Source organism: Lemur catta, chromosome 4 (assembly GCF_020740605.2).
Source record: "Lemur catta isolate mLemCat1 chromosome 4, mLemCat1.pri, whole genome shotgun sequence".
NCBI classification, from domain to species: domain Eukaryota; kingdom Metazoa; phylum Chordata; class Mammalia; order Primates; family Lemuridae; genus Lemur; species Lemur catta.
This window is the reverse complement of record NC_059131.1, coordinates 35,747,850-35,774,526: the sequence shown is the minus strand read 5'-3', so window position 1 is coordinate 35,774,526 and position 26,677 is coordinate 35,747,850. Positions and strand designations below refer to the sequence as shown.

Sequence of the window (26,677 nt, the reverse complement as noted above, 5' to 3'; positions counted from 1 at the left end):
GGACTTAGTTTCCTAGTCTGTTGAATACAAAAATGAGATTAAATGATCTCCAAGGTCCATCCTAACAATCCCCAAGTTCCAAAAAAAAATTTTTTTTTTGAGACAGAGTCTCACTTTGATGCCTGGGCTAGAGTGTCGTGGCATCAGCCCAGCTCACAGCAACCTCAAACTCCTGGGAACAAGCAATCCTCCTGCCTCAGCCTCCTGAGTAGCTGGGACTACAGGTGCAAACCATGACGCCCAGCTAATTTTTTCTATTTTTAGTAGAGATGGGGTCTTGCTCTTGCTCAGGCTGATCTTGAACTCCTAAACTCAAGGAATCCTACCGCCTTGGCCTCCCACAGTGCTAGGATGGTGTAAGCCACTGCGCCCGGCCAAGTTCCACAATTTTAAGTTAAGATGGTTTTGAACACTTTTGCACAAAGAATACTTTAACATTTAATCCCTTGAAGTAAACTAAAAATATATAGAAACCAGTAATAAGGGGATAGAATAATATTTTTAAATATCTCCTAACAGATGTTCCATTATTGTTAAACTAGTTTCTCTCTTTCATTTCATCACCCATTATGGCTCCATGACAGGGAGCAGAGCAAATACCACCTCATGAATGATAAGGGGCCGGTGGCTCACTCCTGTAATCCTAGCACTCTGGGAGGCTGAGGTGGGAGGATCGCTCGAGGTCAGGAGTTTGAGACCAGCCTGAGCAAGAGTGAGAACCCTGTCTCTACTAAAAATAGAAAGAAATTAGCCGGACAACTAAAAATCTACGTAGAAAAAATTAGCCAGGCAGTCCCAGCTACTCGGGAGGCTGAGGCAGTAGGACTGTTTGTGCCCAGGAATGTGAGGTTGCTGTGAGCAGGGCTGATGCCATGGCACTCTAGCCCAGGCAACAGAGTGAGACTCTGTTTCAAAAAAAAAAAAAAAAAAAGAATGAAGAGGATATAGTATATAAGGAAAGTTCCTTACATACAAGAAGGAGAATATTCCATTTCTTGTAACCCTGGGAGATGATGGAAAGAAGAAAAGGGGACTAGGAAAAGGTAATCAGACCCAGTGTGTTTCCTTTCCATCTCCTCTCAGGGTGGAAACTAGAATTGAAGGTATGCAGTTGATGTATTCACACAGATAGAGAGAAAACTGAGAAAGTTGGGGATAGTGGTTTGCTTTCGTGGGCATGTCTGTGGACGGCCAAGACCTCTAGGAGCTCCATCTTCAGCTTGACAGCATGCTCAATATGACATGGGGAGAATAATGTTAACATTGGTGGAGGGAGGTAGCTCAATAAACAAGCCCAAAGCAAGGCTTCTGGCTCATCAAGGCTTACGTATGGTATTCAGAGAATCCAGAAGTGCCCACTGAGTCTCACTGAGAAGACTGAGTGGTATCATAAGGATCAATGGACCTGTAGAGAATTAGGGTCAGTGCAAAGAGGCTGCAGTATGTGGGGCAAATGGCTCAGGTATAGATTTTAGCAAAAGGAAAGTCAGCATGACCTCTCAAAAGGACAGAAATGACCAGTTTTATCTATGAAGATAACAGTCCTGCCATCAGACCATACCAGCCACTTCATACCAAAGGACAAAACAAGGACTAGCATTTGTGGCTTAGATGCCCTTCCCTGATGCCATGTAAGCCTCCCCATCCCTCAACGCTGCTACCAGCCACTAGTCACTGTGAATTAGAAAAAGGTGCTCCCTTTCTCAAGATGCTTTACTTCCATTTACCAGAAAATAGTCATAATATGCTGATTTTGTTAGAACAAGCATTTAACTGCCATATATCAGAGAATTGTTGAAATAAATTTAGAAATCTAGGGTATATAAAAGATACCCCTTACACAATATCCAATACCCCTCTACTTTCCTTCATATCTTGAAATGAGAGGGAGGTAGGGAAATAAAATCTGAAAGATGACATTTATGTTTTAACACATTGAAGTAATGTGGGGGCTTAAGGTTAAAATTACAGAAAATAAACAAGCTACATATTCCCTTTGTACATCTGAATTAATGCAAGTAAATCTTCAACTCATGATTTTGCCTTTTATTTTATTGGTATTCCCCATAACATGGAAGGAACCAAGAAGTACCTGTTAAATGAAAAAGTAAATTTTTAGAAAAATCAGAATTCTGGACACACAATATGTGCAGTATCATGTAATTTTCCTGTACTTTTACTTTTTTCCCCTATGTTCATTTGAACAAAATCTAAAATTTTACACAATTACACCTAACTAACAACTATAAAAATTTAGAATCGTCCAGTTGTTTTGCAACAGCGGCCCTCCTCTGATATTTTTTTTGAGCGGGAAACATTGATCTAGGTTTCTACATTTTCTAGACGGAAGAGAGATCATCTCACAATCACAGAACTTTTAAAAATTGAAAACAGGGCTATGTAGTCTAAAATAAGTTCTTATTTAAAAGACTGTGTGTGTTTGGGGGGGGAGGGGAGGAGCTGCTGTCTAGAAAGGCAAAGTAATTTGCCCAGAGTCACATACCAAATCTAGGATTCGAATGCACTACACAATAGTGGCTTGCCTCTCCTTTCTCCCGAAATAACACATTCAGCCTTCCTTTATCATACTTTGTAGTTCTTTATCTATCTCAAACCTAGACAGTAATTGATCAAACTCAAATGAGAGCAAAATCGCCCAAAAGTATGAAAACCAGAGAATCAGGTAAACTGCCAATTTTACCACATCCAAAAAATGGCAAACAAAAATGAGACGGGGAGAATTGAGAAATAGTACATTTTCAGTTATCATAATAGCAGCTAGGGGGGAAAAACGCGTTTTCCTTGGGGAGAGACTATGTTGAGAGGACCAGATACAGATACAAAAGATACTTTATCTTGGGGATTTTTTTTTTCCTTTGAGTTGTGGGACCTAAAAAAAGAAAAATTGTAAATCACATAAACAATCACGACCTCAGCACATTTACTTCTCTCACATATTATTTTCCCCAGCATTGTATACACCGATTCTTCAAAGAGCAAATCAAATTGACCAAAGATCAAAACCTTTCAAGGCTTGGATGGCCCCTCTTAGACTACGATTAGACACCGACTGCAAACTTCGGTTACCAAATTTAAAGCTTGGTAAAGTAGATCTCCAAGGTTTGCAAATACCCTCAACTTGGCTAAAGGGCACAGAATCTCTAGCGCTCCCTACAGCTCAGATTTTGAACCCACCTTGCACAGAAAACCCGAGTTACCAAAGATCGGCTCCCTCGCTCCACTTTTTTTCGGCTTAAAAAATCGGGTGAAGGTTGGGGTGGGGGAGAAGGCTGAAACGGCGAACCGAAGGATTAATCACTTCTCCCCATTACATCAGCAGCCCCCGCCCTTTCCTCCGAGCGCCTCCTCTCCCAGAACCGTCGCTACGCACTGGCGCTCTCTTCGCCCACCCCCTGCTCTATTATATGCCCTGATACCTCCCCATTATCACCCGCCCCGCCACACTCCCCCTTTCCTCTTTTCCCCCTCCTCGGCGGGGGAGGGAGGAAACCCGAGAGAGGAAACAGGGCGTTGAAGGAAGGGACTTCGCGATAAGAGCGGAGGCCCCATTGGCCTGAAGGTTGTGTGGGCGCCTCCCATTGGCCGCCTGGCTGGAATCCCCGCCCCTCTTCTTCCCCGCCCATTCACCCCTCCCCCAGCCGCCCCGCGTCCCTCCCCCGCGCCCCTGGCCAGCCCCGCGGTGGGGAGGGACCGACTGGGCGAGTGGAGGCTCTGGCGGTGTCAATGGCTCCTCCTGCCACGGAGCAGCAGCAGAAGCAGCGGCGACGGGGCTGAGGAGGAGGAGGAGGAAAGGCTCCTTTAAGGAGGAGGAACGACGACGCCTCTTTTCCCCCCTATCTCCTCCCTTCATACTCATTTCCCCTTCGCAGAGGAGAGAAGGGGGGGAGGAGAAAGAAGAGGTCGAAGAAAGAGAGAAAAAATTCCTCACAGAAATCTCTTTCAGGGGGTGTGGGGGGAGGAAGAGGGAAAAAAAAGAGCCGGGCGCCCCCTGCTCCCTCCCTCCCTCTCTTCTCCTCCTTCTCCCTTCCTCACCCGCCCGCCCACTCCCCCCGCCGCCGGAGACGCCGCTCGGGAGTCGGCGGGACCGGGATCTGTCTCCTTAGCCGCCGCCGCGCTTCGCCTCGGGATCCCCAAGCGGCGGACGCCCTTTCTTTCTTTCTCTCGCTCTGCCAGTCTTTCTGTCTCTGTCCCTCGCGGCCGCCCCGCCCGGCGGCCTCGGCCTTCCCCGTGCGTCAGGCCCGCCCGGCCGGCCTCGCTCGGTTTTCTTCTGTCTCCCCGGGCCTTTCTCCTGACTCGGGGTCCCGCTCGCCCCCTCCGCCCTTACCGTCTCCCCTTCCCCTTGTCCCCTCTCCTTCCTCCCCCCGCTCCCCACCCCCTTCTCCTGCCCCGGAGCTCGCTGTGCGTGTGCGTGTGAGTGTGTGTGTCCCTCCGCCAACGCCGCCACCTCAGCCCGGCAAATGAACTCCGTCCGAGCCGCCAACCGGAGACCCAGGCGAGTGTCGCGGCCGCGCCCGGTGCAGCAACAGCAGCAGCAGCCCCCGCAGCAGCCGCCGCCGCAGCCGCCCCAGCAGCAGCAGCCGCAGCAGCAGCCTCCGCCGCCGCCGCAGCAGCAGCAGCCTCCGCCGCCACCACCGCCGCCTCCGCCGCTGCCTCAGGAGCGGAACAACGTCGGCGAGCGGGGTAAGGCCGCGCTCCCTCCTCGCCGCCCGCCGGCTCGGGAGCCCGTCCGGTCGGGCACCGCGGAGAGGGAGGCCGGGGCGGGCGGGCGGGGGCGGCGTGTGCGCCCCGGGGGTGAGGGACGGAGGCTGAGCGGAGGCGGGTCCCCGGTGCCGCAGTGTCAGCCCGGGCCGGGCCCCGGCCGGCAGGAAAAGCCGCGGCTTCCCCACTCGCCCGGGCTCTCGCTCAGGCCTCGCTTTGTTTGGTTTCGGGGGCCCGGCAGCCTCCACCCCCACCCATCCCTTTGGCTTCCCGGGGAGCTCACTGACCCCGCGGGAGTCTGTTGGTGGCTGGGGGGGAGGGCGAAGGGTGGGATTTCCCCCTTTTCTGCCGCCTTCCACGGTTTAGTCTGCCTCTTTCTAATGGTAGGTGGGGGGAACGACTGGGACTGATGGGGCGGTGGGGTTGGCTGGGGAACTTGTTTTCCCCCTTTTTCTGTGTTAGCCTCCCCTTTCCTGTGGAGGAGGGGGAGAGGGGGAATCGGAGTGGTCTGTGGTGTTGGCCGGGGAACTTGTTTCCCCCGCCCCCCCCTCCCTGGTCACGGGGTAGGGGGAGCAGCGACTGCTCTCCCAACCCCACAGTGTTTGCTACGCAGTTTGCCTGTAGTTACGGAACCCCTGAGAAGGACCCGTTAAATCAGGACCTGTAAATAAATAAATATAGAATCCATCGGCCATTTCCAGCCCCCTCCCTCGTGTGCAGTGCAGTTACCCTTCCGCTCTATCGACACCCCCCCTCGCCTGTCCTCCCCTGGCGATCCCCCACGCCGCGGTGCTACCCTCCATCCCCTAGTGGGGTTTGAACGCCCCTTCCTTTGAACTGGCCCCTTGGGAGTGTGTGTGCGTGTGTGTGTATGTGTGTGTGCGCGCGCGCGCGCGTGTGTGTGTGTGTGTGTGTGTGTTGTGTCCAAGGCCTAGTGAAATGTGTCATTTGGACCCAACTGTGCAGCGCTGTCTGGTAACCACCATTGTCTAAGGGCTGAGACTCCCCGGGGTTGAATTCCTGCTTTAGCAAAAATAATGTTCAGTTCTACTTGGTTGATGTGGTTATTTTGGGAGGTTTATGAGGTGGGGGTGTTGCACCTTGGTCTCGAAACATAAGTATTCTCCTTATTAATTAGCTGCTCGCAGTAGGGGTGGAGGTCAATACCGTATTTATGTGTACGGTTGTTGTTTTAAGGAGGAGGAGAATTGTTAGGAGACATTTTGCGTGTTTTAGTTGACGGATTAAGGTTAATTTTACATGCGTTGGTTGTCACACCTCCTTTGATTAAGGGGATTGAGATTAAATGTCTTTTTAAAATTACACAGTCTTTCCTTAACTGTTTCATTGTTGTACTTGATCAAAATATTTAACAAATGAAGGAGGGAGATGTTAATCTGAAAAATAGTTGAAAGGGTTTTCACTAGTCACTGTTACAGATAGTCTTTGAGAACGCAGTTTGCTATATGTTGCTTGAAAGAATGTGATGTTTCAAGCCAATTTGAGGTCTTGTGCAACATGATTGGTAACGTTTTAATGTTTCTTTTTGATATTTACCAATTTATTTTGTAAATTAAAAAAATTTGTAGTCTCATCATTTTCTTTCACATATGCAGATCAGAGTTTTTATGGTGTTCCATTCAAATAATATTCAAATGTTCTTCCAGAATTGGCACTGTATGTAATAGAGTTGTCAGATTTTTTTGAGAAAACAGTGACACTTGGTTGAAATCCTAGTATTTAATATTAAAGATTCTGTTGCTCCTGTAAGCTTTTTCAAGATGTAGTGATTTGTTAATAACATTAGCATTGAATCAAAACCTGTCCGATAAACTTAATTTAGTCCCTTCATGTATTTTAAAATGTTTATTCTGAGTCTTCATTTCATGATTTGTGTGTAATTTCAAACTTTTCTCTTGGACACTTCATGTGTTCAAAAGTATTAGTTACCATAGTCTGTTTCCATTTGCATTTCCATTTGAAGTAAAGTGACTTGGTTGTTGGCAGTCACATGTTAGAGTGTCAGTATTCTTTTCATTGATGTCCATAAACTGTCAAAGATGTTCATGAATCAAAATTTCAGTATGTACCTAACCAAATGGTAAATGAAATTCACTGTAGAATTGTTGCTTTGCTGCAGGTTGTAGAAACTGTTCTGGAGATTCTGTGTTGGCACAGAGGGGAAAAGAACTTGCTGATTAGCCTTCAGGGAAAATAGCATGAGTCTTTCAGAGAACAAATAAATGGCCTTACAATGAATAACATGTTAAGATGAATTAGAAAACAAAAATATAAAGACTTTGCTAGCCTCATGTAAAAATTATGTCACTCTGAAAAATTGTCATTTTAATTACATTTTATAAATGTGTAATTTATATGATTAGAAGTTAATTAAGAATGCTCTTGATTTTAAAAGTTTTGTGGAGCATGCAAAGTGTCACTGTTTATACTTTGGAAATGAGTGGTTTTATTATTTGTTAGTTTAAGAATATGCTGAGTTTAATCATTTTGATAAGGTAATCAAAGAACTCAAAGCTAACAAATGCTCGTTTTATTTATTTTTTTACCTTTTACTAACTCTTGCATTAGGGTCTTGGATAGAGTTACATAATAGTGGATCAGATAACTTTCCAGGTGGGAAATCAAAGTGAGACTCACTGTTTTAAGACAACTTAATTTAGTCTAATCTACATATAAAATCACTTATTTCATATAAAGATACACTTTAGGTGTTTTAGTGGTAATAAAATAGTTACAAGGTAATATTTTTTTCAAGTGAAAATTCTGTCAGACTAGTTTTTAGCTACTTCTTCGCCCAGGTTAGTATAAAAACTTCCTTGACACAGCTTTTAAATATGTACATGCACACAGATAATATATGTGTGTATATATGTATACTTTCTCTTATATGTCATGGCCCATGTTTCAAGAAGAAAGAAACTAAACCTAATAGAGTGAAGTCTTAATGAGCATTCTTCAAAGTCTTCCATGGAGGAGGATTTCTTACACCCCACATTGGGAAATGTTAGCCTGTGTATTCGTGAAATGTGTTCATTTTCATTGTCTGAAATGATCATCTGTCTTAAGACTGAATACTAATCATTAGCCTTTTTAGTCTCTTAAATTCCTGAGTTTGGAATTTCACATACCACTTTAAGCTAGTAGAAAATAATTTGTGTTCCACATAGTGACAGTTTGATAATATATGCTATAATTTAATGAAACTGAAAGTAGTGTGGGATTGGATTTTTGATATTTGTTGTTTTAAAATTCTAAAACGATTTAGCTTTGCAATCTGTTCTGCTGAATTTATCTTTACTGTAGGAATGTATTTTGTAATCTTTTTCTAGATGTATGGGGAAAGCTTACAAATCTACAGAAGTACTATGTATTCTGCTCAGTAGTTTTTAGTTGTTAAAATTAATTACTGTGAATAGGTAACAGATGCACATAATTTAAAATTCAGAAGTCTCTTTCCTTACACCTGCCTCCAGCTACTAAATTCTCCTACCTAGAACCAATCACTGTTATTAGTTTCTCATTTATTGTTTTTATTTTTTTCTTTCTTTTTTGACTTTTCTTTCTACAGTTTTCTTGCAGCATTTTCATAGGTTCTCATTTATTATGTTTTAATAAAAGATGAAATTTGAATTCTGAAAATAATCTTGACATGGGAGTTTTTGAAAAATGGATGCAATTTTTTTTTTCTGGTTATCAGAAAAGTCACAGGACTGTTTTGAAGTGCTGAAAATTTAAGTATGTTATATTTATAGTTTAAGAAATTTAATGAATGCAATATCTTAAATTTTGCCATTAATTTCTAGTTTGAATTAATAGAATAAAAACAGTCTCTTTAATCGCATATTTGTGAGATAATAAATCTCACCTATGAACATGGAATTACAGGTTTTTTTTTTTTTAATTGTACTTATTGGAATAATTCAGTAACACAGTGTCACATAAAATATTTCTAATGGAGCTACATATTTATAGTATGCACTAGCCAGGACACTCTTTGGTGTTGTAGTCATGTATGCTAGTTATACCTTCTGTGGGATTGTTCTAGCTTGTGATATTTTATCTTAAGGTTCTTTCTACTATTCATAGAATAAGGAACCTGTGCAACCTTAATAGATAGAGAAGTTCTGGACAAGGAACATGACTTTTCCTGTTTTAGGAAGTAAATACTGTGGGACACTACTCTCCCATCTGGTGGCTAAACATTCAAATTATATCCCATGAGAGAAGTGCCACCCAACGTTTTTGTGTTTGTGTGTGTGAAGCAAGCCTGTTTTCTCAAAGCTTGGAAATTATTTGAGGGATAGAAATGGGGTAGTGTTGGTGTTAAAGTTCTGTTCATGAGGCCAAAGGGCTGTCCCTATACTGCATTTCTCTTTCTTTACTGGAAATTCTGGCAAACCCAAGAAAAGGCCAACCAGCTTGGAGACCTACCAGGTAAGGTAAGAACCACCAGTAGTTCCTGACCTGTTAGTGAGGACCCCTGGACTTAGATTTGGCAGAATTCAAGGCTAGTGAGTATTTCCTGTTTTGTTTTGTTTTTCTATTTGTTTTAACTTTGAAAATGACTAGTGTATGATAATGAGTGATTTCCACCTGAGGTCTCTTTCTGTTCCTCTGTTTATCCCTAACTAATGTTACTCTTATTAATATTTTGTGTCTGTCTTGTCCCACTTATCTCTGAAGTGTTACTCTGTTTTAGACCTTCCAGTTCACTAATTTATCAGTCCATTGAATTACATTCTTGTTTTCCAGAGAACTCTGATTAGTATGTGAGATTGTTGGCAATGTATCCCCCAAATTGCAGTTGTTACCCTCTGAAAATAAAATTATGAAGATACAAAATATAGTTGAGAAGTATGATGTAAAGAGTTCTGAGGTAAAGCCAGCCAGTAAGACCTGGGTTCTAATCCTGGCTACACACCCGATTAGCTATTTGATACTGAGTATGCAGCGTTACTTCTCTGAGCCTTACTTCATAATCTTTAAAGTAAGGATAACACCTGCTTTTATAGGACAATTGTAAGGATAAGAGATGGTAAAGTACCTAGCACATTGCAACTGTTTTAAATGTAAAAAAAACCAAGGGATTGTATCAGCTGTATGTAAAATTAAGCCCAAGAGATAAAGTGTGCATGACTTGTTGAAGAGTTTCTGACATACCCCAAAATGCAAGCTAGATGACTTGGTATAACCTCAGAAAGACTGATTTGTAATTGTAAATGAGCAACCTTGCATCTAATGAATTGAAATATTCTTTGGAGAAAGAATAAGAAAACAGAAGAATAATAAATACCATCTGTGTTTCTGCTATGTGTTGGTCTATGCAAGATACTCTTTCTTATATAATATCTCATTTAACCTTTTAAGCAATTCTATGACGCAGATTTTATTATGCCTTTTTTAACAAATGAGGAAACTGAGGCTCACAGTTACACAGCAATGAAGATGCATAGTAAGTAGCAGAAAAGAATTTCAAAATTAATTTATAGCACCCTTCTTTCCATAAACAAGGAGAGATACCAGAATACATTTGGCAGAATGTCTCTGTCACTTTCAGGAGAGAGAATAAGCTAGTCCTTGCAGCAGATTTGTTCCCTTATCCTATTCCATCTATCCTGTTGGAGACAGATACCTTAGTCTGATGCTGTTGATTGTTGAATCATCCAGTTTCACATTTTCCAAGTAACCTTCTGGTCGTAATTTTACCTCTCATGTAGATTTGTCTGAAGAAGAGACTGCACTGATTGACCAGCATATTTTTCCAGTGTGTTGATGAGACCATTAAGCACTCATTGTACAAAGAAGGGTAGATTTCCCCTGGATTACTCATAAGTTATGAATAAAGGGTATTAACTCATTTTAGCTCATGGTTATAGACTGGACTATTTCAGGAGGGGAAAAAAATGTAAATTAAATTAGTATTAGACTTCAGTAGTAATTTTGACTGGTTTGTGGACTGAATAAGGGAAGGGTCCTCACCATAGTTTGATGTGTTTATTATAGCCATAGCTTGGGGTTTTTATATATATTTGGTTAACACAAGAAATGTACTTAAACTTAATCCTTAGAAAATAGAGAAATGAAACCAACTAACTTCCTTTACATAATTTATTTTGGTTGAAGGCAAGTATCAAAAATATTTAATTTATTTTGAATATGAATACATTAATTGCATTTAAAAAATTTTTTTAAACACCCAAAATAAGATAGCATGTTAAGGCAAGTATAAGTTCTATATATGTTAATAGCTTACTCTCCCAGTTTCTAAAAATGCAATTGTCAAATATTCTGCTCTTCTAACAAATGAAAGATTATGGGACTGTGTCAAAGAGGGGGGAAAATTATTAAAAGCTTTTCTCTCATATGGTGACTAAATCTTAAAATACATTAAGAAATACTTTCACGTCATGAGAGAAGAGGTGTCATTCATCTTTTTTTGTGACAAGACCCTACTTCTTTATGTTGTCAAGCTTAGAAATTATTTAAAGGATAGAAATGGAGTAAGAATCTGTGCTTTAAATTGTTTTTCTGATAATAATGATAATTTCAGTTTCACTCTTTTCCACTAGTGAACACCATCACTCATTTTCCAGATGGCTGAGTTGGGTTGTGGTGGAATCTTTGTTGAAAGTTTTTCTTTAGTGTGGAATTAACTGGCTACTGTGTGGATTCAACCTTTGACGTTGGTGTCTTTGGTACCATAATGTACCCACCTGACTTGGATCAGTTTGGCCTTTACAGGTTTGCCAACTGTACTTGGGTTTAGATGCTTGCTTGCTTGCTAGTATTCATGGTTTAGAGACAAGAATTCTTTTTTACATCTAAGTATTTTGAATCTTGCACCCATAGTATACAACAGAATATATATAAGAACACGTGGCTTTGTGAGAATCTAACACTTAGGAGGAAAGGGGTAGGGAAGAAGAAGAGCATACAATTCTATTTTTTATTCGCTTGTTATATTTTGAAATGGAAAGGATTAGTATATGTCACTAGTCATTTGTTTCTTCTCACACAATTGATCATAACTTTTTGGGGGGAAAAAACAGGCTTTAAGAAGAATTAGAAGTGAATAGAATTTAACAAATGAAAAGTAGGAGTCTTTCCAGGCTTTTGTATCATAGCAGAGAAGAAAGATCAAAAAAGACTTGTTTGAAAGAAATAGGAGTTGGGATAAGGCACTATATTTTGTTTTTTTTTTTTTTTTTTTTTTTAAGGCACTATATTTTGAAATCTAACATTTTTATTAGCAGAGCGATCTTACGGTAAAGGAAATTGTAGAATAGCTTACTTTTCATATAACGTCAGCTGTATGTTAAAAGTAGCCGCTGAATTAACTAATTCACAGTTTTGTATGAAAGTCTGATATCCTCATAATCTCTGAAAGGTATTGCATTTCTAAGAGACTATGATTACTTGTCAGTTTTTGATATTTTAGGCCTAGGAAAAGAGGAGAAATTAAACAATTTGGAGAAAGACTTTTTGGGTAGGAGTGCTGCTTCGGAGACAAATAAGCACATCAGCAGAGGGAGAGAGTAGAGGATTCGTGCAAGAATCACTTACATTACACGTTTATTTCTTTTCCTGATCTACGTCTGATTTCAAAATTTTTCTTAAAGTTTCACTTCTTTTTTTTCAAAACACTAATTTTGGGTTGAGGATTGAGATGGAGAGAAGAGAAGTAGGGTTGGAGCAGGTAGGGGTAGCAGTATATATGGGCCAGTTGAATTAGCAGCGGTCCTTTGAATTAGAAACAGTCTCTCTGTATATAGTTTATATATATATAATAGACGCTATATGCGTATCTTTATATAGTTATTTAAATTGTAGAGATAATTTTTATGAATCTTTTAAATTAAGCTTTTAATTGAAGTATGTAAGTATACAAATCATCGGTATACAAGTTGATGACTTTTCGCAAAGTGAACACATCTGTGTAACCACTAATACCTAGATCAAGAAATAAAAAACTGCCAGCATCCCAGAAGTGTCCGCCTTGAGGGCTTTCCCTGTCACAGTTCCCAATCCCATCTTGGATTGGTTGTACCTGTTTTTGAACTTTTTGTAAATGTATTAATTCCTTAGTATGTACTCATGTGTCTGACTTCTTTCCTTTAATATTAGTTTGTGAGCTTCATTCATGTGGCATGAGTTTATTTTTGTTACTGTTTAACATTACATTGTATGAATATATTACAATTTATCCATTCTATGATTGATGGACATAGAGTTTTTGTTTTTAGCTGTCAGGAATAGTGCTGCCGTGAGCATTCTTATATGTATCTTTAAGTGAACACATGACACATTCCCTCTGAGTTTTATACCTCAGCATAAAACTTGTATTTTCCCAAAGGCAAAACTTCCATTTGCTTTAGAAGAAATGGAAGCTAAAACAGCTTTAAGACATATGAATATGGCCTCTCATGTTTATGTTGCTAAACTAATTGGAAAGGGTGATTTTATTTTAAATAATAGTGTATGTCTGCTCTTGCATCTTTAACAGTTTAGTCTTGGGGCTTATGGTCAGTTTTGCCCACAAAAAACAGTGGCGGAAACTGCCATGTTTATTTTCATTTTTTGTAGATAGCCACATTTGGTGTTATAATATGCTGGGTTACTATAAACATTGTTTTTTTCCCTCACCCGTCACCCATAAACATTGTTTTTGTGCTAAAATCTTTCATATACAGATTGGAGTCTTTTAAACTTTGGAAAAATAAAAATTTAGTAGTTTATTTTAATATTTTATAGGTATATAGTGTCAAAATCTATGGAATTTTTTTTGGGGGGGATACAGAGTTCTGTTCTGTCACCCTGGTGCAGTGGTGTCATCATAGCTCACTGCAACCTCAAACTCCTGGGCTCAAGCGATCCTCCTGCCTCTGTCCTCCTAAGACTACAGGTGGCCGCCACTTTGTTGAGTTAATTTTTCTGTTTTTCATAGGGACAGGGTCTCGCTCTTGCTCAGGCTGGTCTCGAACTCCTGAGTTTAAGCTATCCTCCCATCTTGGTCTCCCAGAGTGCTAGGATTACAGGCGTGAGCCACCGTGCCTGACCAGAACTTTTTTTCAATAGTGAGAAAATTTACCCATCAACTTAATGTTACTTTGATTTTTCTCCAAAGATTGGAGGTTGGGTTGCTTTGAGGAGGAGGGACACCTTTTTCATAACTGAGTTAAAACAAATACTGTGAACTTTAATAGGTGATTCTTAGCCTTCCTTCCAAAAACTGATGCTTCCTTTTCATGCTGAAGTAGTCATAGGTATTTTTGTTTCTCCACTTAAGTTTGGAACCTGTTTCTTCCTTTAAGCTTATCTGTTTAACTCCTGTGTAAATATTTTGCAATTATTTGATCAACTCATTTTGTTTCTGGGTTTCTGCATATCCTTGATTATCCTATATCATCTTATAGTTAGCTTCTTACAGTCAGCTTTTTTTTAAAATTATAAAAATATCACAGAAAAATTGGGACACATTTTGCTCCCAAAGATACTTTTCTAGTCCTTATCTGGACGTATCCATTCCCAATGTATAGGGGGAAGGTGAAAAAGGTGAAAAAGTGCCTTTGCCAGCATCCTTGATAAGTTCTTCAGGTGAAAGCTTATATTAAAGTGCGAGTGGCATATAAACTTATACTCCCCCGATACAAGTATCCCCTGAGAATGACAGATGGGGTTCTCTTCTTAAGGAACTACTTGCTTGAAATTGACAATGTAGTAGCCTTAGGTACCAATGGAGGAACATCTGCTCTTTCAGCACTTACCAGTTTAGTGTTAGTGCTAACAGTTGATCTTTCTTTCTTGTCCACAAGAAGCAATGTGAAGGAGACTGCTATCTTCCTTTGCATTTCTCTACTCCTTCTCCTCCTTCTGCTCCTCCTCTTATTTTTAAACATGTAGCTGCATTCAGTAAATGTTGCCATGAAGTTTGGGGATATGGAGCCTGAGCTGCTTCAGAATGCCTTTTTTTCCATCTCTTTTTCCAGAATGGCTTCTTAATCTCATTTCTAAATTAGGGGATTTTTGAATAAGATGACTTCTGAGATGCTCTGAAATTCTTTCTGTATCACTTGAGTTACCAGTATAAATCAGTGAGGTTTAAATTTGTTAAGTATTACTATATAGACATAGTTCTTGCCCTTATGGAACTTAAAATGGAGTTAAGAAACTGAATTTAAATAAAACTTGAGATTGGGATGAATTGCAAGTAAGTTTGTTGGTACTGTTTTCATTTTTTTTTTTTTTTTTGCTCTTTTTTGTCTATGCCTTTTTCTTCTAACAAGTAGAAATCAACTTTTTGATTAGTTAGATCAATTATCTCCTAGCCGGGCGCAGTGGCTCATGCCTGTAATCCTAGCACTCTGGGAAGCCGAGGCGGGAGGATCACTCAAGGTCAGGAGTTTGAGACCAGCCTGAGCAAGAGGAAGACCCCCCATCTCTACTAAAATAGAAAGAAATGATCTGAACAGCTAAAAATATATATAGAAAAAAATTAGCCGGGCATGGTGGCCCATGCCTGTAGTCCCAGCTACTCGGGAGGCTGAGGCGGAAGGATTGCTTAAGCCCAGGAGTTTGAGGTTGCTGTGAGCTAGGCTGATGCCATGGCACTCTAGCCCGGGCAACACAGCGAGACTCTGTCTCAAAAAAATAATAATAATAATAATTTATCTCCTGAGCTAGCCTATATTTTTCTGCCTAAGTAAGATTTGTATTTTTAAGGATGTAGATAAATATTAATAGGTCTATCTATATGTTTATATTTCCAGTTATATATGTATAACTGGAGATTCATTTGTAACCTTAGCCTTAGTTGGATGAAATGATGAGGATGCTTGGGATTAAGCAGCCAAGATTGGTCACTAGAGACAGGCCAATCCTCTTGCAAGATAACGCTCAACCACACGTTGTACAAACAGTGTTGCTCAAACTACAGAGGCTGGACTTGGAAGCTCTCTGTCATCCACCATATTCACTAGGCCTTGTACCAACTGACTGCCACCTATTCCAGGCTTTGGACCACTTCTTGCAAGGAAAACTATTCAGTTCTCAACAAGCCATGGAAAACGCCTTTTGTGATTTCATTGCTACCCACTCTCCAGGCTTCTTTGCTGCTGGCATAAACAAGCTACTCTTAAGGTGGCAAAACTTTGTGGATAGTTCAGGTGCATACTTTGATTAATTGTACTGCTTCTTGTTTGAGAGATAATAAACTAAACTTACGATTCGAAGTTGGACATTTTATATTTAATGACCTAAATAGAAATTTAAGGTAGGAATGACAGGTTTAAATTAAATTACATATTGTTTAAAATCTAAGCACCTCAGTTGCAGAGATAAAAACAACACTTTAAGTTTCCCCATAAGCCTCTATAATCCCACATACCACGTAGTAGTTGTAACTCCCAGGGTACCTTTATGGATCTTGCTGATTCTTAGTGTCTCTGTTGCAGTATCTCTCAGGGAACCTGTACTCTATTTCTGCATCATTTCTGAACCTCTTAGCTGAATAGCGTTGAAAAACTGAGCTGGGAGATCTGCATATAGGGAGCTTGACCAGGGTTTTTCAAGTGGTTTTAGAGGGCTAGGAAAATGTTATATACCTATCATAGACATGCATTAATAACACATAAACACAGTGAAACTGGGAATATACATTCTTGATTTGGTGACATGTCTAAAAATTTTTGGTGAAATGTCAGATAGTATCTTGAGATGGTGGAGGTAAGGTGATTTTTGTTATTTTACATTTCTTTGTTTTTCAAGTACGATATATGGAATCTGGAGTGAGGAAAGCTTCACGATATTGGTCTTGGCAACAGTTTTATGGTTGTGTCACCTAAAGTGTAGACAACAACAGTAAAAATAGACCAGTGAGACTACATCAAACTAAAAAGCTTCTGCACAGCAAAGGAAACCATTAAAGAGAATGAAAAGGCAGCCTATGGAATGGGAGAATATATTTGCAAGCCAAATATCTGATAGGGAGTTAATCTCCAAAATATTTAAGAAGCTTCCACAACTCAGTAGCAGAAAAACTAATAACCCTGTTTTAAAATGGGCTAAGGACTTCAGTGAACATTTCTTCAAAGAAGACGAATGGCAAGCAGGTATATGAAAAAAAGGCTCAGTGTCACTAATAATCAGGGAAATGCAAATCAAAACCACAATGAGATATTTCCTTACTCCTGTTAGGATGGCTACTGTCAAAAAAACAAAAGACAACAAATGTTGATGAGGATGTGGAGAAATTCAAACCCTTGTGCACTGTTGGTGGGAATGCAAAATGATGTAGCTGCTATGGAAAAAACAGTATGGCAGCCATCAAAAAAGTAAAAATAGAGCTGTTGTATGATCAGGAGTTCCACTTTCAGGTGTTTATTCATAAGAATTGAAATTGGGATCTTGAACAGACATTAGCACTCTCATGTTCATAACATCATTATTCATGATAGCCAAGATGTGGAAACAATCCATATTTCCATTGACAGATGAATAGATAAAATGTGGTATATATACAGTGGAATATTATTCAGTCTTAAGGAAATTCTGCAATATACAACATTGATATACCTTAAAGACATCATGCTGAGTGAAATAAGCCAATCACAGACAAATAGTGCCTGATTTCACTTACATGAAGTTATCTAAAATAGTCAGATTCATAGAATCAAAGAGTGGAATGGTGGTTGCCAGGGACTGGAAGGGAGGGTAAAATGGGGAGTTACTAATAAACAGGCATAAAGTTTTAGTTAAGCAAGATGAATGAGTAAGTTCTAGAGATCTGCTGTATGTTATACCTATAGTCAACAGTATTGTATTGTACACTTAAAAACTGGTTAAGAGGGTTGATCTCATGTTAAATGTTCTTACCAGAATGAAATAAAATAAAAATAATAATTTAATAATTCTGATTGTGATGTGAACTTACACCACTTGGTTGATGACACTGTCCCCGTGTGGGTCATTTTAAATTTGAATAAAAGCTTAAACAGTACATTTTTCAATGCTTAAAGTGTTTCAAGTGCTTATTAATTTATGGACATTTTTTGTCTTTGTATTCACAGTAACTTTAGGATGATAATTGGCTATCATTCATAGGAAATGAGGATAACTGATGATCAGGAAGTCAGTTTAGAATTTAAAAACAAAATTTGATATTTGAGACTTTGTTTGAGCCAGTGATGCTGTCTTTCCAAGATAAGTTTGTGACTGTAGCATAGAATTCTTTTTGCATCAAATAATTTTATTATGGTAGTAAATATATACAAATAATATTTTGCTTATATGCCTGGCTGACTGATGAAAGATGGAGATTTAGTATGCAAACAAACTGGATGATTAGAAAAGAGAAATTTATTGTTGGTCACAACAGGTAGCTATTTCTTCTGCAGCATACCCAGGTCATGTGAACTAATATCTGTTTGATAATTTTATGTGGGGAGGGGATATTTTTTTTTCCATAAAACTGGATTTATCTCTGAAGAAATTGACTGTCAGTTTATTAGGTGTTGAAGCAGATGGCTAAGGGAAATAGTTTCATCATAATTAGTAAAAAACCACACCCCTCACTTTGTAAGGTATTCTAAGAATTTTTGGATTGTGGGACCTAATATGTTTGGGAATACATAAGAACCATTTTCCAAAGAAAATCTGGGCTTTTGACTCTTTAGTTATTAGGTTTTTATATTGACTCATCTCAGACTTACTTGATTAGTCATGTCTTCATCTTAAAAGCTGCTTATAAACTTAAGCCAAGAGAAAACAAGCATTTTCCTATTAGAAAATACACTAAATATTACCTTGTTTAAAAGAGATCAACTAAATTTTTTTGGTTTTTGTTTGTTTTTTTAAGTAGAAGCTATTGTACTAATGTGGTTTAGGGAAAATCAATAAGCGTAGATTCTAGATAGTAATCAACATGGTTTTAGAGCTGATCACAGATGTATTTAACATTTCTTTGAAACAGTGACTTTTGACAACTGAGGAGGGAACGGGAAAATCAATAAGCGTAGATTCTAGATAGTAATCAACATGGTTTTAGAGCTGATCACAGATGTATTTAACATTTCTTTGAAACAGTGACTTTTGACAACTGAGGAGGGAACAAAAGCAACATAGCCAAATTTAAATAAAGCTTTCATTCTTTTCATGGAGCATTCATATTGGTATTGTGGTGTTGGGAGATATTTTAAAAAGTTGTGTTTGTGTTATATGGATGGAAACTATAACTTATAAAAATAGTGCTGACCATTTGCAAATAGACACTTAGTGAATGATTGTTTCCGTTCCGCTTCAGCTTTCTTCTCTGGACCCAGGTTTGTTTATATAATTAATAATTCACATTACTGAGCCTGTTAAATATGTTCATAGATAAAAAATTGGCTGAGGTTAAGTACTTAAAAAAACCAAGAATAAAAATCAATATTTTCTTGAATAATGTTACCAAAAAAAAAGAGAAAAAAAGCAAATGAACTTTAATATGTGTACAAACAAACAAACAAGACTAGACTCTTAGAAATATCTAGCCAGAAAAACTAAGTATAGTAGATATGGGTTATAGTTGAAGTTCTAAAGAGTGTGTGGAGAGAGAGAGAGAGAGAGAGAGAGAGAGAGAGTGTGTGTGTGTGTGTGTGTGTGTGTGTGTGTGTACGTACGTACGTGTATATAACCACATGATATTGTATCTTAGCAACAAGATTTGTAAAACATTGGAATGGTTGAAACATTGTGTGCACTGAAAATTTTAAGTGATATTCCAAAGAGGGTAACTTATCCTTTCAAGGGATTGGAAATAATTCTTGTTGCTGAATTATTTTATTTTCTGTATGCTCAAAAGATAGGTAGAGAAAATGAATTTATATTAGATTGATTTAGATTAACAAAGAATATCTGGTAAATTCTACAACAGGGCACTAAAGAAGATTATATACTTTTTTTTTTGGTAGCAGCTATTGGTATAGATACTTTAATTATCTTAGAGATGGTAAACTAGAAACAGAATTATAGAATGTTTGAAATAGAAGGAACCATTGCCCTAATTCTTAAGGTTTATTCATTTGTTCAATGTGACATTTGGATTTAGAACCCAGTAAGTGTCCGCTTATGATAATGGTGGTATTTCAGATCAATGAGGAAAGGATTTACTATTCAATAAATGATACTGAAGCTATTGATTATTCACTTGGAAAAACATTCAGTTAATTCCCTACTTTAGTACCAAAAAATACACTCCAAATGATTAAAAAGTTTAATTTAAAAAAATTGTTAAAGAATTAGGGAAAATACTTTCTCCTAAACAAGGCCAAAAAAATCCAAAGCCATTAAGGAAACATCAAGAAATTGGCTACATATCATAAATTGAAAGTTCTGTGCAGTGCAGGGTGCTATAAACAAAGCAAATGACATACTGGAAAAAAAAATTTGCAGCTTATCCAACGTACAAATGATTAATATATAAGAGTGTTTATTAAAAAATTTTTAGACATAAACTATCAATTATGGAGTTGAACTCTCTCTTTAAAACACCACCTATGGCTGTCCCCCCTTCTTTCACCCTTCTCGGAAGCAATAACTATTATGAATTTCATAGGAATCTGTTCATTCCATTTTTAAATACTTATAAATGTGTATCTGTAAACATTTAGTTTATGTAAAGTGTTACGGCTGTCACTGTGGAATATTAAGAACTTGCCTTCAAGATATTTATGGTTCCAAGGGATAGATGGGAAGGTGGAATATTCTCTCAAAAGGTATTTAATGTGAGTGCCAATTGAGTGATATAGATTATGAGTGCCAGACACCTTAGAAATTCGTTGATAATGACTAAGTGAATTAAAGAATATAGAAGGATATAAAATTTAAAAAGAGAAAGTCAGTTGTTTTGTGTTCATTTGTCCCTTCACTCCCCAGAGGTAACTCTTAACTGTTCTTTTGTGTTTTTTCTTTTGTGTGTATTCTTTTGAATTTTTTAAATGCAAATATGTATAAACTCATTTTTTTCATGAAAAAGAAACCACATTGTATGTATTAATTTGTAACTTAAATTTTATTTTTTACTTAAAGATACCCTGAGCAGTTTTCTATGTCAGTATAAATAATACAATGTTACCTTATTCTTTTTACAGTTGCAGAATAGTCCATTATATGAATGTACCACAATTAAATATTCTTCTACTGATTAGTATTTAAGATGCTATCATAGAACTGTAGCATACAACCTTGTACAAGCAAGTCTTTTTTTTTTTTACCTGTTCATGTCACAATTTTACTAAGTAGATTCATAAAAGTGGGTTATTGGGTCAAAGGAATTTTTATTTTATTTTTTAAGCTTTATTGAGGTATAATTGATGTGCCAAAAATGCACATATTCAGTGTATACATTTTAATGAATTTGGAGGGATATTTGCATTTCAAGGTTTGGTGAATGTTGCCAAATTTGTTTTCAAAAAAGGTTGTATAATTTATAATCCCTTTAATGTGTATGAGATTAAATGCTATTGAGTGAATGAATATGGAAATACTTAAGAGTAGAGGGGCAAATAGTCTTAGGGATTTGAAAAGACTTCTCAGAGAAAGTGAGTACTTAAACTAAGCTGGGTGTGGCACTCACCTATAGTCCCACCTACTGGGAAGGCTGAGCCAAGAGGATCGCTTGTGCCTGGGAGTGCAAGGCTTCAGTGAGCTATGATCCTGCCACTGTACTCTAGCCTGGGCAACAGAGCAGACTCCGTATCAAAAAAAAAGAAAGTGAATACTTACACTAGATTTTGAAGGTGAATATGCCACAGATAGAGAAAAGGAAAGGGGAGGAAAAAAAAAATATTCTTAGTGAGAGGGAAAGGGCCAGACAAAGGGCATGAAAGAGTTACCAGGAAACAACTTTTACTTTGTCGTCATACTGTATTTATCTCTTCTTTCACCTCTTTTTCCTTTTTTCTTTTCGAGACAGGGTTTTGCTCTGTCATTCAGGCAGGAGTGCAGGAGTTCAGTGGTGCAATCATAGCTCACTGCAACCTCAAACTCCTGGGCTCGAACAATCCTCCTGCCTCAGCCTCCAAAGTATATAGGACCATAGGTGTACGCCACCATGCCCAGCTTCAGTTCACTTTATGTTGGCATATCTTTGCAAAAAAAGTAGAGTTAAGCAATCTCCTGTCTTCAAGGCTTTACTCTACCACCTGTGGAATAATCTAAATCCTTTAGCCTAGAATTCAAATTCTCCTACACTTTGGCTGCTTATTTTTTCTTACATGATTCTTAGGTAGAGTCATCTACACATTCACATTGTTCTTGAATAAGCCCTTACACATTACCACTACAGTTTTTTTACTGGACACTTGTAAAATTGTAAACTGAATGGTTGCTTGACTTTAGTATTTGATTGCTTCTTTTTATCTTCCTTTTATATGTCCTCATGCCACCTTTTTTTTGTTTTCTTTCTTTCTTTTTTTTTTTTTTTTGAGACAAGGTCTTGCTCTGTTTTCCAGGCTCGAAGTGCTGTGGTGTTATCACAGATCACTGCAACCTCAAACTCCTGGGCTCAAGCAGTCCTGCTGCCTCAGCCACCCGAGTAGCTGGGACTGTAGGCATGTGCAGCCGTGCCCAGCTAATTTTTCTATTTTTTGTAGAGACAGGTTCTCACTATGTTGCTCAGGCTGGTCTCAAACTCAAGCTGGCCTCCCTCCTTGGCCTTCCAAAGTGCTGGGATTACAGGCATGAGCCACCATGCCCGGCTCCTTGTGCCTTCTTGATAGCTACCCATATCCCAACCTCAGGTACTTGCTGTAATTTACAATTGTTAGTCTAATTTATGCTTCATGGGTGAAGAATTATTAGCCAATATTTGATAATTTATATAGTAAGCTCATCTTGTTCACCGTCCCGAATGTTTTCTTTATAATACTGTTTGACTATGAAGTCTCTAAATACTCACCAAAATGTATTTTCCTTGTTAATAGATGTCTGATATAAGTGTATGAATTTAAAATACACAAGAGATATGATATGTAATTCACATATTAAGCATAACAAGAAGAAAATATTTTTGAAAGCATTCAAAGTATCAGTTTACTACCTTGATACATGGGAAAACAACACAAGGAATTTCTGTAATAATAATTATAATTACTATTTAGTAGTGATAATAGCTGTCATTTATTGATCACTCTATTCTAGGTAGGCACTAATTGCTTGTTTTATTTTTATAACAATTCCCATCAAGTAGGTAATATTTTACCTACTTTTACCTATTTTACATATAAGGAAATAGAAGTTTAGGGAATTTAACTAACAAGAGCTACAAAATGGCAACCACAGGATTAGAATCCATGTCTTTCTAATGAAACAGCCTGAATGAAGTTTTAATATTCTGTTATACTGCATCAATAATCATTATCTTCCATGTAAAAGTTAAGAATACATACTTCTAGGAAGAGTAGACATCTTTGTTACATGAAAATGATCACTAATTGCACTGCTTTGAAAATAATGACAAATTGTTACCTCCTTTTGGAAAGAGGGAGAGGTAATTAGTCATCAATTATACTATTTAAAAGAAAATTTTGAAAATTCAGAAAAGCATAAAGAGAAATTGAAAATTAGCAATAAACTAGAGAAAACTGTATTTCTTTCATTCTTAAAAGTAAAAATCTATGATATATAGAAATATGTAAAATTGCATGTAATACTGGAATCATACTATGTGTATACTTTTATGTTCTCCCTTATTTAACATGTCATTGTTTTCTGCTATAAACATATATGCACATATATTCCTTGAAAATGGTTCTCAGTGGCTAAATAATGTATTGCATATACATTATTTGAGTTTATTTAATCTTGAATGAACTTAATCCTTTTTTTTTTCTTTTTTAATGAGACAGGGTCTTGCGCTGTTTCCAGGGCTAGAATGCAGTAGTGTCATACTAACTCACTACAACCTCAAATGCCTAGGCTCGAGCAATCCTCCTGCCTCAGCCTTCAAGTAGCTGGGACTACAGGTGCACGCCACCATGCCTGACTAATGTTTTCTATTTTTTATAGAGATGGGGTCTTGCTCTTGCTCAGGCTGGTCTCGAACTCCTGGCCTCAAGCAATCCTCCGGCCTTGGCCTCCCAAAGTGCTAGGATTGTAGGCGTAAGCCCCCATGCCCAGGCATAAGACCCCATGCCCAGCCCTAATCCTTATTTTTTAATTCATTTAATCCCTATTACTAGACATGTAGGTTACCTCTAATTTTTCTCTGAGTTACACTGGAAAGAGAAACCATCAGGGTGTTGCTGTGAGTTTTCAGCATTGAGACTCTCCATCTCTCCAGAGATAACAATGATAGATGAAACATACACATACATACACAGTTAATAATCATACTTTTGGAAAGAATATGGCTGTATAAGTCTGTGTCTTTTCCCCTCTAGAAATCAAAAAACAAAAGAAAGAAGAATAATAAGAAAAATGCCTCAACTTCCATTTTCAGTGAACTGAAAGATACATAGACTCCAGATAATGTTTATTAAAGGCTACCAAAAGCATCTAAGAAAGGGGCAGAAGCTATGAGCTTAAATATGCTTATTGGCAGTGAGGGGTTCACCTTGAAGTTCAAAAGCTAAATCTCTTGTTCGTAATGACAGAGTTGGTGGCAGAAGTACCTGGTTTGATTCAGAAAAGAAGAGCAAGTATACACACACACATATACACACACGCACAGTGGAATATTATTCAACCTTAAAAAAGAAGGAAATTCTATCATGTAATAATACCATGGATGAACCTTGAGGATGTTATGCTAAGTAAAATAAGCCAAAAAAAAGACAAATACTACATGATTCCACTTAGATATGTAAAGTAGTCAGACGCTTAGAAAGTGGAATGATAGCAGCTAGAGGAAGGGGGAAATAGTTGTTCAGTGGGTATAGAGTGTCAGCAAAACTTAATTGCAACTGAAACTTATTTTCAGTTAAAAACTAGCCAAACTTATTTCCAATTCATGTTTCAGACAAAGGCAGTTTTCCTAGCCTAACACACATATAAGGAGCTCTTGGAGACCCGGTAAGAAAAAGACCTTGCAACTCCATAAAAGGTGTGCAAAGATATGAATAGATAATTGACAGAAAATTAAATGTAAATGGCTTTTAAGCATATGAGAAGTTGCTGGTTTCATTCACAGTAAGAGAAACTAAAACTATAATGATATAGTTCACCTATTAGGCAAGAACATAAAAATTGGACAGCATATTCTGTTGGTTGTGGGGCTTTAGGGAAAAAGGTGTTCATATGTTGCTGTTGAGGATACAAATTGAGATAACCCCTGTGGATGGCAATTGAGCAAAGTCTACCGGAGTAAAAATGTATTTGCTATTTGACCCAGCAGGTTGTATTTCCTGGAATTTATACTTGCACATATGACACATACTGGATTATTTTGTAGCCTGGTTTATAATAGCAGAACGTTAGAAACAACCTAGATGTCCATCAGTAGGGGATTGGTCAAAGAAATGATGGAAAAACCATACAATGGAATACCATGCAGCTATGAGAAAATATAAAAAAATTTCTGGGGATACATAATTTATATTCATATATTTTTGTATATTCATAAACTTGGAAAGGATGCACAAGGAAAACATAATGAGTCACCTGAGGGAAAAGGGAGAGAAACTGAGCAAATAAAAAGATTGGGAAGGAGATTTTTCACTCAAAAAAAAAAAAAAAAGGTGAAAATAATACCTGCTGAAAACTAAAAGAACAAAACAAAAGTAAACATCTCTGGACTTAAAAGAACAAAAGGCAAAGTGTTAAGTAGGAGCTAAACAGTGAGTCTGTCAGGATCTGGTTTGGAAGCCGGTAGCTGCCTCTGAGAGGTCATTTCCTGCAGGATAGAGACCAAAACTACTGTATATTGGTGGACAGGTTGGGAAAGGGAGGTACAGAACTTGTGTTTGCTACCCAAGAAACTAGAGGGCTGAGTCAGAAAGGAACTGGAAAAGAATGTGTGACCACTGCTTAGCAATATGGCTTATATAAATTGCATGTCCACAGTGGTATAAGGAAGCAGTTGAAGCCTCCTGTATAAGAGCTGGGCCTACCTGCCTATGTCTTATTGGCTGGATCTTCAGGAGACATGTGCGAGGAGACATCTGCAGCAATTATGAAACCTAATTTTGGGTTGGGAGGTTTGGGTGAGAGGTGGCAGCAAATGAAAAATTGTTAGTGAGGTGAGTACACAAAGACATACATACACATAGGCACGCAACTTTGAGTTATAACGACCCTGCAAACAATTCAAAAATATACAAGAAAGAAGTAACCCTAAAAAAGTGAAAGTCAATACCTTTATTAAAAAGAAAAGAAAATACTTTCTGTGTACCGATATAGAAATATCTCCAAGATTTGTTGCTTAGTGGGAAAAAGGAATCATGATACAGTGTTTATAATATGTTTTCTGTTGTGCAGGAGTGGGGAGATAATTGATACTCTCATTCAAGTGACTCCCTTAGCCGGTGAACAATTTTAAAGTATATGTTTAAGATCCTTAAGGATATAAAGGAAGAAGTAATAACGATAAAAGAGAACCAAAATTAAGTAGATGTAAATGACACATGGATATAAAAAGAGAACATTAGAAATCATTAAACTAGTCATATCATGAAATGTACTAGACTGAACGTAGTCAATGAATAATTAGTCATTTGGAATATAATGTTAAGGAATTCATCCAGAAATTAGCAAAAGAGAAGTGAAAAAATAGAGAAAAGATATTAAGAGGATAGATTGAGATAATCAAACATAAGTCCAATGTCCAAAAGAAGTTTTAGAAGAGAGATTAGTGAGAAAAAATACTTAATGAGATAATGATTAAAAGCTTTTCAAAGTTGAAATTGCGCGTTGCTGAACAATTGCTTACAGGATAAATTTTAAAAACTTCTTGATGCTCCATCAT

At 38.0% G+C, this 26,677-nt stretch overlaps 1 protein-coding gene across 1 annotated transcript in view; it reads left to right on the top strand.

Annotated features, from left to right (window-relative positions):
- The first annotated feature begins 3,679 nt into the window (after positions 1 to 3,679).
- FBXO11 (F-box protein 11) overlaps positions 3,680 to 26,677 on the top strand; it is an 81,450-nt gene continuing 58,452 nt past the window's right edge. Inside the window, exon 1 of the mRNA XM_045549558.1 lies at positions 3,680 to 4,701. Coding sequence (XP_045405514.1) covers positions 4,479 to 4,701 — 223 coding nt within the window. The 5' untranslated portion in view covers positions 3,680 to 4,478. The remainder of the gene's footprint in view (positions 4,702 to 26,677) is intronic.